Source organism: Crassostrea angulata, chromosome 9, assembly GCF_025612915.1.
Source record: "Crassostrea angulata isolate pt1a10 chromosome 9, ASM2561291v2, whole genome shotgun sequence".
NCBI classification, from domain to species: domain Eukaryota; kingdom Metazoa; phylum Mollusca; class Bivalvia; order Ostreida; family Ostreidae; genus Magallana; species Magallana angulata.
The window spans coordinates 9,917,365-9,934,782 of NC_069119.1; the positions used below are offsets into that span (position 1 = coordinate 9,917,365).

General features: G+C 34.1%; 1 protein-coding gene across 1 annotated transcript in view; it reads left to right on the forward strand.

Annotated features, from left to right (window-relative positions):
• Positions 1 to 13,622, forward strand: part of LOC128162564 (ATP-dependent translocase ABCB1-like) — a 38,140-nt gene extending 24,518 nt beyond the window's left edge. Inside the window, exons 18-29 of the mRNA XM_052825799.1 lie at positions 827 to 847; positions 2,786 to 2,931; positions 3,739 to 3,897; positions 4,373 to 4,477; positions 5,182 to 5,343; positions 5,659 to 5,827; positions 6,073 to 6,349; positions 7,458 to 7,614; positions 8,013 to 8,210; positions 8,886 to 9,092; positions 9,515 to 9,661; positions 10,160 to 13,622. Of these exons, the coding sequence (XP_052681759.1) occupies positions 827 to 847; positions 2,786 to 2,931; positions 3,739 to 3,897; positions 4,373 to 4,477; positions 5,182 to 5,343; positions 5,659 to 5,827; positions 6,073 to 6,349; positions 7,458 to 7,614; positions 8,013 to 8,210; positions 8,886 to 9,092; positions 9,515 to 9,661; positions 10,160 to 10,366 (1,955 nt within the window). The 3' untranslated portion in view covers positions 10,367 to 13,622. The remainder of the gene's footprint in view (positions 1 to 826; positions 848 to 2,785; positions 2,932 to 3,738; positions 3,898 to 4,372; positions 4,478 to 5,181; positions 5,344 to 5,658; positions 5,828 to 6,072; positions 6,350 to 7,457; positions 7,615 to 8,012; positions 8,211 to 8,885; positions 9,093 to 9,514; positions 9,662 to 10,159) is intronic.
• The last annotated feature ends 3,796 nt before the right edge of the window (positions 13,623 to 17,418 follow it).

Here is a 17,418-nt window from a genome sequence, read left to right on the forward strand (position 1 = left end):
AAGCACATTATGTGTTTTTTATCCCCTGACTCAAGCTAAAGACTTGCATGAGGATATAAAACTCATAACTTGGATGAAAATCACATATTGTACAGATCATCTTATATATATCTCAAGTGAAATGAAGGATGGAAATAAAATTTGTACATTCTACCATGGCTATTTATACCTGGCTTATTCAATGCAAAATCAGAGCACTCAATTGTCTTGTGCATGAATTTGAATGGCTAACTTATTCAATGAGATTTTGTGTTGATGAAGTGCATGTATATATGTATGAATTGAGGTTCCAGTGTATTTATTTAAACAATAAAATGCGTTCTTTGGTGATGTAAATTTTTTCTGCAGTGATCCCTACCTTCATAACCTGCATGAATCATCAATGAAAGCATTTTATTGTTTATTTCGTGCGGTCCGTGATATTTTGTAGGTTGTTGTAGGTTTAGACCAATTGATAAACAGGGCATGTCAAATTCAGACCTGTCAATTTCTTCTCAAGTTTCAGCCGCTGTAGATTTCGACTAATTGATAAATGGGGCATGTAGATTTCAGTCTGGCTGTTTCTATTAGAGCTATGAATTAACTATAAGGTTTTGTAAGAAATAGAGGGAATAATACTTGGTAGATGTAAATATATTATTATGTAAGAACAATCCAGCCTTCTTCATTTCACTTTGTAGATGACTTTTGTACATATCTGTACCTGTATGACTAACTGTTTTTTGTACAAATGTTCCAGACTTTTGTACACACCTGTATAACTCTTACCATTTATTGTATGTACAATGTATGTTTCACTTTTATTTCATGATAACTTAACATACAGAAGGATTACAAGATGATGAAGGTACAGTCACTTATTTAAGGCAAACCCTGGGTCCTTCTCTCACAAAAACAAAGATTACGATACAAACTCGAAATCTACAAATAATTACAGTCAGGTGATTTTCAGATGACAATATTACTGTATGAGTTATTTCCCTGGTCAAATATCAGAGCAGAAATATATTCATTAAATAAATCCAAGTACATTGTATAAAAAACATTAAATACAGAATCCTTATGTATCCAACAAACACCAATTTATTTAAAAAATAAAAACCCCCAAAAACCAAAATTTAAAGAGTAGTATAAATTGACCAAACTTTTAGTTATGAATAAATTGCCTGAAATCTAAGTAATTTAAGCATTGTTGTATGCATGTGCACCAGACAAAGGGAAATTACTCTTTTCAGCTTACGTCAGTTGAAAGCTACCTTAAATAAACACTGCTGTTATACCACCCTCAATGACTTATTTATTGAGTATGAGACATTTTTCTTAAGAGTGTACTCCGTACAAAACGCAGGAAAACAAAATACAATGTATGATGATTTATGCACAACAAACCAGGAATCTGCGCTTTGCATGCTTACTATTGCCATTATAATCTGCTCTTTTTGATTTCAATGGGAATTGATTTTGCTTATTCAATATTAGCTTGATAAAAGTATGGGTAATGTCCCACATCCCCCCCCCCTCCCCTCCCCATCTGCATGTTGACATTGTGTTGATATTAATGACTTTCTTAATACATGTTTATTTAAACACAATCGTCAATTATCATAATTAAATTATAACACTTATTTATTTACGGTACATGTTTGCGAAACACAAATTCTAATGAATGTTCATTAATATGGCTGATTTTGGAATTTAAAGAAAATACCGTATATTGTAAAAATACATTTTTAAGATGTATGTATTCTGCATGGTTAATGGCAGTGGTTGGGAAGCAGGTTCTAGCCATTCACATAAAGCCATGAATATTTGTTTACTTAGAAGGAAGTAAGGTTTAAATTGAGAAAATGAAAGAGAAAGCATTAATTGAAAGAAATTTTTAGTTCAAAGTTCAGGGCTTGTTTGAATTGTGTGACGTAATTAATGCTTGGAAATTTTTTTGGTCAAATTTTGTAAGCGTGTGTGAATAGAATTTGTAAACATTTCATCATTTGAATTGAATGTACCAATTCACATTGATTACTTAAATTACTGCCATTCTTGCATGATAACGCCATGTCACAAATGAAAGACGGTTAATGGCTCTATGAAACATTTCTTTTTCAGCTTTCCATTCATTCATCTTTTATTTCCTCTATAAAGAGATACAGAATTAAGAATTAAGTTAATTCACACATTAATCTATGTACAATTCAAATAATATTTTCAGATAAATTATAGTCTAAGATTAATTTAAAAGTAAACAGTTTACAAAAGGATTAACTTGAAAAGAGTTGTTAATTATTAACATATATTATATACATGTATCAGTATTTATAATTATAATGTACTGTGTATCCAATTTAATCTATTTTCAATCAGAGAAATATGCTAATTCACATGACTTGTACCTATTTCCTAGCTACTGGCAGTTCCTCTTTTGAATCTTTGAAAATTGTTTTGACCAGAACATATCAGACCCAAATATCAGGAAGCAGATGGTTTAAACTTTAGTCAAAATAAATTGTTCATCAAATGAATATTAAACATTAATTGATCGAATCATGAAATTCATACCTGACCACTTATTAAATTGGGAAATTTTTTTTATGAGCATTGTAGAGTTTTTGTGCTTTCAATATGATAAAATTTTAAGATCTTGAACACATTTTAACTTTAGTCTTAACTACTGCTCCATAAACCCCAATTCTAGAGTTTCAGTTATCCATAAATTTGAAATCGCTTTGACTGTCTAGAATATGTTTTGGTGTCTGAACTATCTTGTGATGGTCTGTGTTTTTTTCAGAGGAGGAGCTGATAGCCGAGTTCATCCAAGACAAGAAGACCGTCGACCGTCAGCTGTCTCGTCAGACATCTCATCAAGCCAAGAGTCCGCTCAAGACCCAGCTGTCTGTCGATAAAGTCCCCACCACAACAGATGCCAAAGAAGGGGTACATACCATGTTCTTTTATGAGAAAGCTGTCCATGTTTTTATATTTATATAATACATTCTCTTAGTCAATGCTAGCTGTTGATATTTGGCATGACTGTGCCAAAGTAAAAAACAATCTATTTGAAATAACTGTTAAAGTGGTTATTTACACTGGTGGTAATATACGCGTTTTCTATGGTCAAACTATACGCATGGGTATTAAATATGTGGATTAACCACTCTAAAGTTTTGAGTTTTATACCATATGCGTGGGGGTATTTTATGTGATTTAAAGCGAATTGAATAACGAGTGTAACTTTCCCCCTCGCTTAAATAACCACTTTTACAGGAAGTCTTTGGTCCACCACCTACTAAATGCAGATCAAAGATCTAATTTTAAAAAGATGGAGTTATAAAATTACAATTCATTCTCCTGAAGTGACAGTCAAAATTAAATATTGAGATATTGCAAACTCATACCTGGTAATACATTTTCATGATTTGTATTTTAAGAATTTTTAAAAATTTTTTTAAGCTTTCTCTTTTAAAAATTATAACAATTTCCCCCCCAAAAAACCCTTGTTTTTAATAAGGGTGTTTTTTTTTTTCATTGACTTTTACTTGAAGATTTTTAGTTTTAATTATATCAGTAAGTTCTATTTACAAGTCTGTTTTCAATCATAAGTAAAATACTGGGTATGACAAAAACTGTTCAAAAAATTGATGCAATAGACAGATCATTGTACGTGTTAAAGGTCAAGTACAGCAAAAAAAATAATGAAACAGTTGAAACCCATTTAAGGTTTTTATATTTTTTTACCAACAGAAAAAGGAAGATTCAGAGGAACCCCCCCCAGTCAGCATCGCCAAGGTTTTGAAGATGAATGCCAAGGAATGGCCGTACATTATGTTTGGTTGTCTGGCGGCCATAGGTAACGGAGGAGTCCAGCCAGCCTTCGCCGTCATCTTCTCAGAAATCCTAGGGGTAAGGGTGGTTCTCAAAAATCCCAAGTGTATCTCAGAAACGTTTTTTTTTTCAATGATTAATAGGTTGTTTTTGATGGATCGCGACGACTAATTTTCGCGACCAAGCCTTATCCAGACCCATGTTGTGACAGGTATCAAACAACAAGGGCTGGTTCGCGGTGAGAAATATTTTCGACAACAAGGCTCTCGCGAACCTCCCGAAAGTTTCTCACACGCAAATAAAAGTTGTTTTACAGTTATTCAAGAAACGTTATCAATAATGATATATTGTATTCTTAAAGCTGAATGATTTTGGTGTTTGTTCAAACGATAGGGGTAATAAAGTTACTCAAAATAACAAAAGTAAGAATTTTGTTCTGTATTTCTAGAAGTACTGCAATATGAAGAGGACAGTTAAAACATGTTTTGCAATTGGACTTATATTTGCTGTATTAGCTATATGAAGTGATATATTTGTGATGTCTGTTTTACAGGTGTTCTCTGAGACGGATCCTGATGTACAGAATGAGAAGATCAACATGTACGTCTTACTGATGTGTGGCATTGGAGTGATCAGCTTCTTCACCTTCCTCGTTCAGGTAAATACCTGTATATTCAGGTGAATGCCATCTACTAAAACTTGTATCCTCAGGTAAATTCTATCTACTATTACCTGTACATTCAGGTAAATGTCATATACTAATACCTGTATATTCAGGTAAATTCCATCTAATAATACATGTACACTCAGGTAAATTCCATCTACTAATATACCTGTACAATCAGGTAAATGCCATCTACTAATACCTGTACATTCAGGTAAATGCCATCTACTAAAATACCTGTACATTCAGGTAAATTCCATATATTAATACCTGTACATTCCGGTTTTCAGGTTCAGTTTATTTTTTCGCAGAGGTTGCACATATTGAAATGAAATTTGGTATATAAATTTATCATGATAATGTCTAGGTCAAATTTGATTTTGGTTACTATTGAGCAATTTTTGACAGAGTTATTCCCCTTTGACTGGAAAACTTCCAATTATTTGCAGTTTCCTTTTATTTTCTTTGTGAATATTTCCAAGGGAGGGGGGCATAAGTGTTTCACACAACATCTCTTGTTTAATATTTATGATTCCACAGAGCTAATGAATGCGATTTCTTTATGATAAATTTTGTTCAAATATTAAAATACTTTTCATTTCTTATTAAAAGACAAATTATTTTTCATTGCAAGTTGAAATTATATTGTTATAATATACTGGGGTACATACTTAATGCAAGGGAAACTGTTTTTTCAGGGCTACTGTTTTGGATATTCTGGCGAGAGCTTGACCAGCAGACTGCGTAGATTGGTGTTTAAGGCCATGCTCAGACAGGACATCTCTTTCTTCGACAACCACAAAAACTCCACCGGCGCTCTCACCACGCGGCTGGCCACCGACGCATCGCAAGTTCATGGGGTAAGAAACTCCATTCTACAGATTTGTACCTGACTGTAAAGCAATCATTACCCAAATTGCTTTTGTTTCTCTCTCTCTTTGTCTTTCTCACTGTCTCTTTGTCCATCTGTCTGTCTGTCTTTCTCTCTCTCTCTCTCATTTCAATGGGAATTGATTTAAGTTTCTTCAAGTTTGAATTTATTTTGTATCTTTCAATGATGCCAAAAGAACATGAAATAAGTGATTATCTGAAAGAAGCAAATTAATTTAAAACCAATGAAGAATATTTATTAGATAGGCGGGTACCATCTATTAAACTTAAATTTATTTATACAGATCTCTGGAGCTCGTTTAGGAAGCATTGTACAGAGTATAGCTAACCTAGGGACGGCCTTTGTGATCGCATTCATCTATGGCTGGAAGCTGACTCTGGTGATAATCGCATTTCTCCCATTCATTATGATCGCTGGTGCCTTACAAATGAAGCTTTTACAGGGAGTCGCAGGTGAGGGGAATCGATGTGACATATGATAATTAAGTCAGGTTTCCTTATTGATTCAGAAATATTATCTTTAGGCAGTTGATAGTTTAATATGTGTTGTATTGTGTTTTGCAACTTGTATTTGAAAGAAATAGAACTTTCACCAAAAATCAAACAATAGATCAATAGATAGATCAAATCAGTTCTTTAATTGTTTCTTCTCACCAAATGCCTTCACAGTGCCTTGTTTTAATTTCTTCACAATAAAGGCCAAAACAAAGAAGCTTTGGAAGAAGCTGGCAAGACGGCCACGGAATCCATCGAAAACATCCGCACAGTGGCGAGTCTGACCAAGGAGGAGAAGATGGTGGACAACTACCGCAGCCTGCTGATTGGACCATACTACACCTCGCTGAAGAAGGCCCACCTCACCGCCCTCGCTTTTTCCTTCTCTACAGGCATCCTCTTCTTCGCCTATGCTGCCGCTTTCTGGTTTGGAGCTTACCTGATTAAGGAAGGAGAGATGGATTACACTGATGTATTCAAGTGAGTTGGAAAGGAAAGGTGTTCTTTGTTAAATAAGAACATATGATGTTTCAATCTATCTTTTCATGATCAATTGTAGGAGTTAAAATTGTTTTTGAGGTGCATCGCTATCAGGGATGTAGCCTCATTGCTGTCAGCTCACTTCTCTCGGCTTATATACAAGCGGCGTCATAGAACTCGAGTATCAGTGCGCAAATAGATATATAGTGCCGTTCTGATTGTTATGTATTTTCAACCAGGAACATATATTCAGTATTCGTTTTAAAAATATCAAAAGATCATAACAACAGATATCTCCTTTACACATTGAAAAAACATCAACATCAATGAAAGAACAAAACAAAGATTAATACGCAGATGAGATAGACAATGCCTGCAATGTACGATAGGGACAGAGGACCAGTCAACCGATGAGATAATTTGCATAACAACAGTTCATACTTCAATTTAAAAGCGGTGACGTTAATTGTTCGAATATCGGAGGTAAAAAAAGTAATAATTTCGTATATAAAATATTTATATTAAAAAAAGGGTAAGTGGCTGTCTTCCTATAGCTAGGAACAGATTTTGTATTTTATCACTTTATAAAACGAATAAGATGATGTCTAACTGAATGAGGAAAAGCGCACCACCTTGCCCATGTAGAACGGCGATATTTAACAACTTGTACTGATGTTTTTAGCTACCTTCAATGCGATGCGCCGTGCAGGCCTTCAGGCCTTTGATTTTAGATAAATAAAGTAATCATTATGAAAAAAATTGATATATACATGTGTACTGTGGTTTCATCAATATTCGTTGAATACCAATTTTCGTTGATTTCATTGTTAAGTTTATCCTTGAAATTTAATATTCATTGAACTGCAATGTCTACTAATATTTTGTATTCATAGGGACATTGGCCACGAATTTACATATCCTTGAAACTGTGATTTTTACTTTATCAACGAAAATTGTTACTCTTGAATATCAATGATACCACAGCATATCAATTTTAACTATTTTGTGACACAGTGTTTAGTATACACTGTGTCATTTGATTGGTTTTTCTTCTACATTTGGTGCCACATGGTGTTCAACAATTTTTGCAATTTTTCTTCTCTTTCAGGGTATTTGGTGCCATTGTGTTTGGAGCCATGGCTTTAGGACAGTCCAGTGCCTTCGCTCCAGACGCGTCTAAAGCCAAGGTGTCCGCAGCTCACATATTCTATCTCCTGGAACAGGAACCTACCATTGATCCGTACTCGGAGGAGGGCAAGAAAGACGTGAGTGTCCATTTGTAAACTCTATTTACTAATAGTTATATCTGAAGGTTACTCAATACATTCAATCAAATATTTTTCCTTTTTTTCCACCTTTGTTTTCTCAGAATTGAAAGAAATTGATTTTTTTTTTTTTTTTTATAGTAAATTATCCTCTGATGTGAGCTTTGGAAATCAAAGTGATTAAAGCTTTTAAATAATTTTACAACCCTTAATTAATAATATGTAAGATCATGTGAAATGTTGTTCTATTTATGGTCAGCATTTCATATTGGTACATGTTGTGTGTTGGCTGAAATTATGGGAAAGAAAATTACTGGTTTTGTAATTTGAAAGTTATATGTTTGGCCCTGTCTGTACGTTTCTGCTTTTAAAAACAAAAGGCTTTATAATTTTGACAGTTACCCGTGAATAGCAAGATCCGCTTTGAGGGTCTTCGTTTCCGCTACCCGACCCGACCGGATGTTGAGGTGTTGCAGGGCCTGACCCTAGAGGTGGAACCTGGAGAGACCGTAGCGCTGGTTGGAGCCTCGGGATGTGGAAAGAGCACCACCGTACAACTGGTGGAGCGGTTCTATGACCCAGAGGATGGTATCGTGGTAAGGGAATATCAGGATTTTCAAGGATCCTCCACACCCTTTGGGGAAATTTCCACATACAAGCCCATACTTCTATATAATTACTTGCTAAGATGTGGATTTCTAGCATGTGTTCATCTTGAAAATGACAAAAAAAATTCAATCTTGGGGAGGAAAAACAACTTTTAGAATTTTTACACTGTTCATGAAAACAAAAGTGCCTGCGGTATTTGAACTGGGGTTTGTGGGTTAGTAGAATAAGTTGACACCCATTGCGCTACAGAAATAGACACCAAAATTTGGCAATATAAACTGTTTCATAATGGGGTTTTGGTTTTAAAGCTTTTAGCTTTAGGACAATCAATGTATGGAGCTAATTGATTTTATATGTGAGAAGAAAGTGTTTGGTAGTGCTTAAAATTTCACCCACAATTGGACCAATTTATCATTACCTAAAGAAACTTGAATTTATCGTACTCATAGAAGAGACTAATTCCATGTGTATTGCACTGATCAGAATAATCAACTTTTCCCTTTTGCATTTAATTGTTGGTGTGGAAAGTTTTGAACCAGTGTTGCAGATTTTTAAGCTACAACACTGCATCACTCATGTAAATCATGTAGTGAATAAGGATTTTAAATGGATTCATATTTTTGGGCATAGTGGCAGGTATCTTTAAGAGCTTTCTTTTGTAGTATTTGGACAGTAACAACATTAAGGATCTGAACGTCCAGTGGCTGAGGAGACAGATCGGAATAGTATCTCAGGAACCTGTATTGTTTGACTGTAGTATTGCCGAGAACATAGCGTACGGGGATAACTCCCGAGAGGTTCCGATGGCAGAGATTATTGAGGCTGCCAGAAAATCCAACATCCATAATTTCATTCAATCATTGCCTAAGGTAAGTATATAATGATATATACATTGTGTATAGCTCTTTTGCTCAAAAATTTAAAAAAATTTGGTGTTAGGATGAACACTGCTCCAAGTCAAAACAATCTGGTTGCGACCAAAATATTTGGGGGGTGCCATTTCCCAATTTTTGGTTGCCATCAAGAAATATTTCACTTGCCATGGTAAAAACATTTTGTAAATGACATAGGTATACATGTATTATAAAACATTGAAGTAAATATTCAGTTGATAGACATAAAGTCATCAAGAATTTATTGCAACTCAGTTTGTGCCATAGAAATGTGAAATGATTCAAGATTTTTTAATTCGATATTTTTTTTTTTTATTAATTTGCAAATTTTTTGATATTAAAGATTACCAGTATGAATTTATTTCACTGATCATTAGCATTGAGATATTCTTATGCAGGGCTATGATACTCTTTGTGGAGACAAGGGGACACAACTCTCCGGAGGACAAAAACAGCGAGTGGCGATTGCCCGAGGACTGGTCAGAAATCCCAAGATTCTTCTGCTGGATGAGGCCACATCTGCCCTCGATACCGAAAGTGAAAAGGTTGAAATATTGATTATTATCATTGCAATCCATTAATTATGCTTAATATGGGACTTTTTAGCTCACTGAGACGAAGTCAAGGGGAACTTATGCTAAACTCCCCCGCGTCGATGCCAGGGTTCGGACCTGGTTAAAGTTTTTGTTGCAGGTCCTGTATCTAAGTTATCACTTGTCCTATCTTCACCAAACTTGCAAATCGTGTAGGAATCTCATAAAAGTTTTTTGTTTACCGGTATATACCAGAATATGACTACAAACATTCATTTAATAGCATTTAATATAAGTAAAATTAAATAAATGGTTACATAAATCGGCTCAGGGGTCGATGAAGAGCGCAGCCAACTGCATAAGGTAATGTGAATTGCAGGACACATTGAATATCGACATCTTGAACGCACATGGCGGACTCATAAAACTCCAGGGACCACATCTGTCTGAGGGTTAAAAAGAAATATGAATGTTTCACATTGCTGAATTTCATTTTTTGTTAAATTTTAGATTGTACAGGAAGCTCTTGACAAGGCACGGGAAGGGAGAACGTGTATCGTCATCGCACATCGACTGTCCACCATCCAGAACGCCGACAAAATCTGTGTCATCAAACACGGTCAAGTGGCGGAGCAGGGTCGTCACAGCGAGCTGATGGCCAGTCAGGGCATCTATTACAGATTGGTCACGAAAGCGCAGTCACGAAAGGAAAAATAGTTGAATCTTAGCTATTGGATTTTTAAAAAAAAGAATTGTCTGTGAATGTGTTTCAAAAGAGGAACAATTTTATGTGTTGGACTATACCGGTATATGAAGAAGTGCTTGACGAACATTTTTTAAAAATGTGAATGATTTCTTTTTTCTCATTTATTTTAAAACCTGATTCAGGCTTGTTGGTGTTTGTTTGGGCTGTTGAAATGGAGAAAAGATTGGCTGAACTAATAAATGGTCGTCCCCTGGTTATTGTAGATTGTTTGGTAAAATAACAGGATAAAAAGTTCCCAAAAAATCTCAACTTTTTGCATGATGGTGCTTTTTCTTAGTATTCATTAGGATTGTACAATAATGTGCATTATTGTGATTGTAATATGCACTTAGTTGTACTGTATATTTCTAATTATTCAGCAAGTTATTTTGGCTTTAATTCCTATTGTTTATCAGAATTAATGGTAGCACATTATGTACATGTTTTTTGTTTTTTAATCTTTTGGCTGTTATATTAGGGGCCAAAGAATAAGTCTCTATTTTTCACATTTGTGTATAAGTATATGTAGAGTTATTTAGCTGGATCTGGATGCTCAGGTTGGATTCAGACTGTGCTGTGTGGTGTAAACCAATTTTTATTCATAACATTTTTATCTCGTAATTTATCACAAATAAGCTGGTTCGCTGCGACTAATTTTTGCGTTCAAGCCTTATTTAAATGTACATATTGTTATTTACACCCATACTGCAAGAACTGGTTTGCGAAAAGAACTATTTGCGACAAGAAAGTTCTCGCAAACTTTGCATAAATTTCTGCCAAGTGAATAAAAGTTGCCTTGTTGTAACATATGGAACTGTGCAAATCTTTTGTATTATGTTAAAATTTTAACTATGACCCTTATTAAAAATGTACCTTTTAAATTCATTGGTCCATGCAGTTTTTCTGAAATAAGTCTTTTATTAATAATAAAAAGTTTTTGAATTTGTGGCTGTCGAAATCCTGGAATCATTTCTTAAAAAGCACCTTGTTAAGACCAAGTCCTCAAACATTGCTTGGAAGTACCCAATGAATTTTAGCTGGGGAGCTCTACAAACCCTATTTTAATTCTACCCACCTGCATGATATTCTAAATTGATTATCTGGGGATATATGTACATGTACCTGTATTTCTGTCGCCTTTATTGTAGATTAAGATATAAGTATTCACTGCTGTTGTGTGTTGCCTGTATGTGATAGGAATGAATATTTGCATAGGTACATGTTATTTGTTGAATTGTTCTAACAAATGTTAATGAATGTTTGAAGGGGTGAACCTTTAGGCTTGTAGATGTGACAAACTTGAAGCATCAGAACCAGTAACATTATTGAAATAGATGACTTTATTTCATCTTTTATTAGTCCTTCATTGATGTTTTTAAATTCTTAAGTGTTAAATTGGGGGGTTTTTTTTGTTTGGTGATTTTTTGTGTAGATAACTCCAGTTGGACACACTCGTAAAAATACTTTTAAAAAACTACTTACAGCTCTTACATATCATTATTTTGTGATCATTTATTTAATCCGGAGACTGAGAGTATGTTATCAAAAGATGTATTTATAAACCATGGTGAACTATATATGTTTGTAGACTTATATGTATGTTTCATATAGAAACCGATTCCCAACTGTAGAGATTCAAGGTCATTTGTTACTGGACAATCAGCCTTTTGTCAAAATTTTTTAGCAAGTCTGAAAAGTAAAAAAAAAGATGTATTTGTTAGTTGCTTTTTGTTCATTACATGTAAGACTCAGAGCAATTTGTTATTTTAATATTCTACCTTCCAGAAAAGCTAGTTTGTTTAAGAGGGCTGGATGGCAGTGGCCATTTTTAGGCTATATTTACCTCCTTAATGCGCAGAGCCTTGTATAGAGATAAAGAAAACTGTTCAAATTTTCAAGGTAAATTCTTTGGATTTTTCCTTGACAAAACAATTCCTTGCATTCTACCGAAAATATTTGGGCAGGGAGCAGCGGCTTCCTGATACTTTAATTTTTTATATGTATATATCAGACAAATTATACTTGCTGCAAAAAAAAGTGTGGGGGATGCTATATGCCTGATGGTTAGGTCTTGCGTAAAAAAAGTTGGGGGAAGGGGCTAGCACCCCCAGTCCCCCCAGTCCCCCCGGTTCCGACGCCTATGTATGATATTCAAAAGTGTAAGGCAGTTCTGCATGATTTGGTTAATCTATAAACCATCCAGCCACCTTAAGTAGAATTGTTTGCATGAAGTTTCACTGTTTGTAATGGTTGTAGTTTCATGTACGAAAAAAGAATCTCAAGCTTCATCCTAATAAAGAACAACAAGGTTTAATTTTCTTTTTTGATCCTTGAGTGAAAAAATCTACCAAAAATAATTTGAATTTTATTTTTTTTCAAATTTGATTTTGATTTGTGTATATTACTCAAATAATTATAATTAAGGGTTTCAATGTTGTTGATAAAACATCAATGTTTTTGAATTGAAAAATATATGATCTATTGGGCACATTGTCTCTTTCAGATCTCTAGTTTCTTGACCTGAAAAATAAATGTTTGAGAGATAGTTGTTGTAGTAAGACAATGGTCCCAAAACTATACTTGTACACAATCATTTAACCACATGTTAAACGTGTGTAATACGGGTGTATACAGTTGTACTAGCAATCTGTCTTTCAAAGATTTACCTCTCTTTATTTTGATTTAAAAATGCATGTTTGGTTTTTTTACTTTCAACACTGACTGTAAATCATTGACAAATGTCATCCAATTTTTATCATTTGGTTAACAAAAACAAATGTGTATTTTGATAGCAAATTATGTTCCATTTATTAGAGCTGTTTCTATTCCCAACCAGTTTATCATTTAAGAACCATTTTAACAAGAGCTTGGACTTTAGGTAGTTGTGTCAATCGGCAATGTGATGTAGGCCTGTCTATTTCATTATAGGCCACTCAGCCATGGCTCTTTGAAATTAACAAAATTTGTATGACTTTTGAGCTAAGACTACGCAATTAGTGCTTATTTCACTTGAAGTTGCGTCATTTTTAATTTTGTTTTAACGCAAGAAATGGATAGTTACGTCCTACTGAAAGTCCAAGATCTTGTAAAAATGGTTCTAAGTATACAGAATGCTAGTACATGGGTAATGTACATGTACCATACAGCATTTATAGTGGGTTGAGAAAGTCCTATTGGGACATAAATTGTGGCATATTTATGGGTCCACCCCTCTTCCCCCCCCCCCCCCCCCCCCCCCCCCAAAAAAAAAATAATATTAAAAAAAACAGTATTGTTGTCGGATCCAGTTTTTGGTGATATATAGTGCTTTTAACATGCGAACATGCCATTTCATAAATTTAAAGAAATGGAAAGAAATTGGTGTTTCCTCTCCACAGTGCATAAATAAAAACCAATTTTTCTGTGTTTTAGTACATTTTATCTGAATTCATGCATATGATATTCTCTGTACTTTATTTTCTATATTTAAAGCAATATGAGCTGTATTTTTTAGAATTTTATTTTGCTGCAAAATCCTGCTACTTTAATAAGTCTGCATGTAACTTAAATTTTCATGATAAATAAGCTTGAAAAAATTATTAAATTTTGTCAGCAGAAAGATTTCTCTTCTAAGGAATAGCAGATCAATTTTTGTACAGGATGACAGTGATTCAATTTTCTCCAACTAAGGCTTCTTAACAGCTTTCCCCACAAAAATAAAGCTAACAGAAATTTATAAACCATATTTTTTGTCATTTTTGTATAAAATAACATTTTCGTAAAAAAAAATATCAACGTGAAAATTGCAGCTCATATTGCTTTAAGGTTGCTTGTACACCAGTGTATTATACCATTTAATGTCAAAATGTGCCTTCTTGTTTAAATTGTTTGTTTATATTTCATCAATTTTGTCAGTAGTTTTACACAGATTATATTCTTCAGTGATATGAATACATCATCTTGCTAGCTAGTGGGTTTTGTTAGTCCCATGTTGTATTTTGCTGCTTTCATTCATGCATTTTCAAGTCCTTTTTTTAAAACCCCTTCTTGCGCATTTTTTTATAAACGAAATTGTGTTGTAGAATTCATTTACCCAATATATTGTTCATCATTAACATAATGTTTAATTTTTTATATAAAAAAAAAATTGTAGTTGAATTTTTGTTGTTGGAAAATTAAAAGATAATAGAAGAAGGGGAGGGGGGTAAGGTTACTACAATTTTTTATTTGATTTTTGAACACTAGTGTAAACTTTAAAAGTTTAATGAAGATTAATATAGTTGAGGACTACATTCAAGTAGTAAATACATTCTGCACCTAGTGCAAAAGTTGGTGTAAAAGTACACAAGTACTTACAGTACATGATATATACATTGAGTATTATCTAGAATTAGAAATTTTGTAGAGGAATTGGGAAAACAGGGATGCTACTTTTCTTCTTTCAGGAACTGACTTTTTCATATCACTTGTTTACGCATATTATTGTGTTGTTTTAATGAGTTTAGTATCCATATATAAACTGTGATTATTGTATTTTAAGAATAAAGAAGAAAGAATTGATTAATGTTAAAAAAATTGTTGTCATATTTTTAACTTTTATTTCTGTTTTTATGTTATTAATACTTCCCTTCGATTATTTTTTCTGGTGGCCATCTTTTTAAAAAAAATACAAGAAAAGTTGCCCCCCCCCCCCCCACGTCAAAAAGACCTTATTTACAAAAAAATATTTCAATGTGTGCTGGCAACTCTTGCAACTTCCAAGAATTTACTCATCTTTTCAAGTCAATGGTATATGTATGTTCCGGTCCAATAAACACAAAGTAAGTAGCAACCAGCAACCCGTGACTTGAGAAGATGGGACTCGCTATTCGGATCAATACAATTGATTTACGCATCAAGTGCAAAACATTCTAACCTCGATGTGCATGTTTGCCAAAACACTATAAATTAATTAAACTTGTTATTCATTGCTCTCTGAACGAGAAGGCGATTATTTTATAGATTGCCCTAGTTTTGGGACAGTTTTGAATTTAGAGAACTCATTGGTCGTTGCCATTGAGCTCCTATAGAAGAATGCTCCAAAATAAAAATTTAAGAAAATACCCCAATTTAATAAAGGTAAAATATATGGTGTTTTTAAAACTCAATAATAAATTATGGCTAAACAAATCATATCTTAAAATTTTAATTAGATTTGGAGGTTAATTTGTTGACCATCCAACCTCCTTAAAACACAGCTATGCATTACGGTAATCTATATTTAGATATTTGATCCGCTTTTAAGGAGTTCGCTACTCCGTGTAGCGATCTGTAAGGAGCGGATCAAAGATCTACTTGTATTTAGATAGGTATCACGGTAATTTTTGATCAAAATGTAAAGTATCTTATAAAATTGGATCTCACAATGATCAATGATTTATAATTAGGGTCTTTTTATTAATAATAAAAAGCGAGATAATTTATGCATTTACATACGATAGTGAATGTATATGCGCTGAACCACCTTAACTTTTCTGACCCTGTTCCTGAATTTCCCGATCTAGACCGAGGCTTGAAAACAACCGTCGGTTTTCTTTATTATTAGATTTATAAATAATGCATGATCAAGTATTGAATTTTTCTCGACGTAGTGCCCTTTTTAAGCTCACCTGAGCTGAAAGTTCAAGTGAGCTATTCTGATCACATTTTGTCGGTCGTCCGTCTGTAAACTTTTCACATTTTCAACATCTTCTCAAGAACCACTGTGCCATTTTCAACCAAACTTGGCACATGCATCCTTAGCCTAAGGGGATTCAAAGTTGTAAAAAATTAGGAACACACTCTTTTGCAAAGGGAGATAATTAGGAATTTATGAAAATTTTCGAGAAATTTTCAAAAATGTTTTTCTCATGAACCATAAAACCAGAAAAGCTGAAACTTGTGTGAAAGCATACTCAGGTAGTGTAGATACAAAATTGTGAAAATCATGACCCCCGGGGGTAGAGTGGGGCCACAATGGGGGGGGGGGGGGTCGAAGTTTAACATAGGAATATTTAGAGTAAATCTTTAAAAATCTTCTTCACAGAAACTAATCAGCCAGGAAAGCTGACACTTGTGTGAAAGCATCCTAAGGTAGTGTAGATTCAAAGTTGTGAAAATCATGACCCACGCGGGTAGGGTGGGGCCACAATGGGGGATCGAAGTTTTACATATGAATATATAGAGTAAATCTTTAAAAATCTTCCTCTCAGAAACTAATCAGCCAGCAAAGCTGACACTTGTGTGGAAACATCCTCAGGTAGTGTAGATACAAAATTGTGAAAATCATGACCCCCGGGGGTAGGGTGGGGCCACAATGGGGGATCGAAGTTTTACATAGGAATATATAAAGTAAATCTTTAAAAATCTTCTTCTCAGAAACTAAGCAGCCAGCAAAGCTGAAACTTGTGTGAAAGCATTCTCAGGTAGTGTAGATTCAAAGTCATACAAAATCATGACCCCCGGGGGTAGGGTGGGGCCACAATGGGGGATCGAAGTTTTACATATGAATATATAAAGTAAATCTTTAAAAATCTTCTTCTCAGAAACTAATCAGCCAGCAAAGCTGACACTTGTGTGGAAACATCCTCAGGTAGTGTAGATACAAAGTTGTGAAAATCATGACCCCCGGGGGTAGGGTGGGGCCACAATAGGGGATCGAAGTTTAACATAGGAATATATAGAGTAAATCTTTAAAAATCTTCTTCTCAGAAACTAATCAGCCTGATGATTATTATAATTGTTAAGACTTAGGCCCCAGGACAATTGTTTGGCCTCACAAGAAGGTTCAGAGTTTGATGTAGGTTTATATCCCATATATAAACTATTGTTAAGGATCTTTTTGAGAACTGCAATACTCAACATATGATATGACTATAAAATCATCCTGTTAGAAAAGGGACTAATGATTATAAACATAAGAATATTCAGGGGAAAATGGATTTTATTTATACATGATCTTCATGACTGTATTATTGTACATTGTCCAGATAGTTTGTATTATGACTCCATTTAGCTGATTTTATCA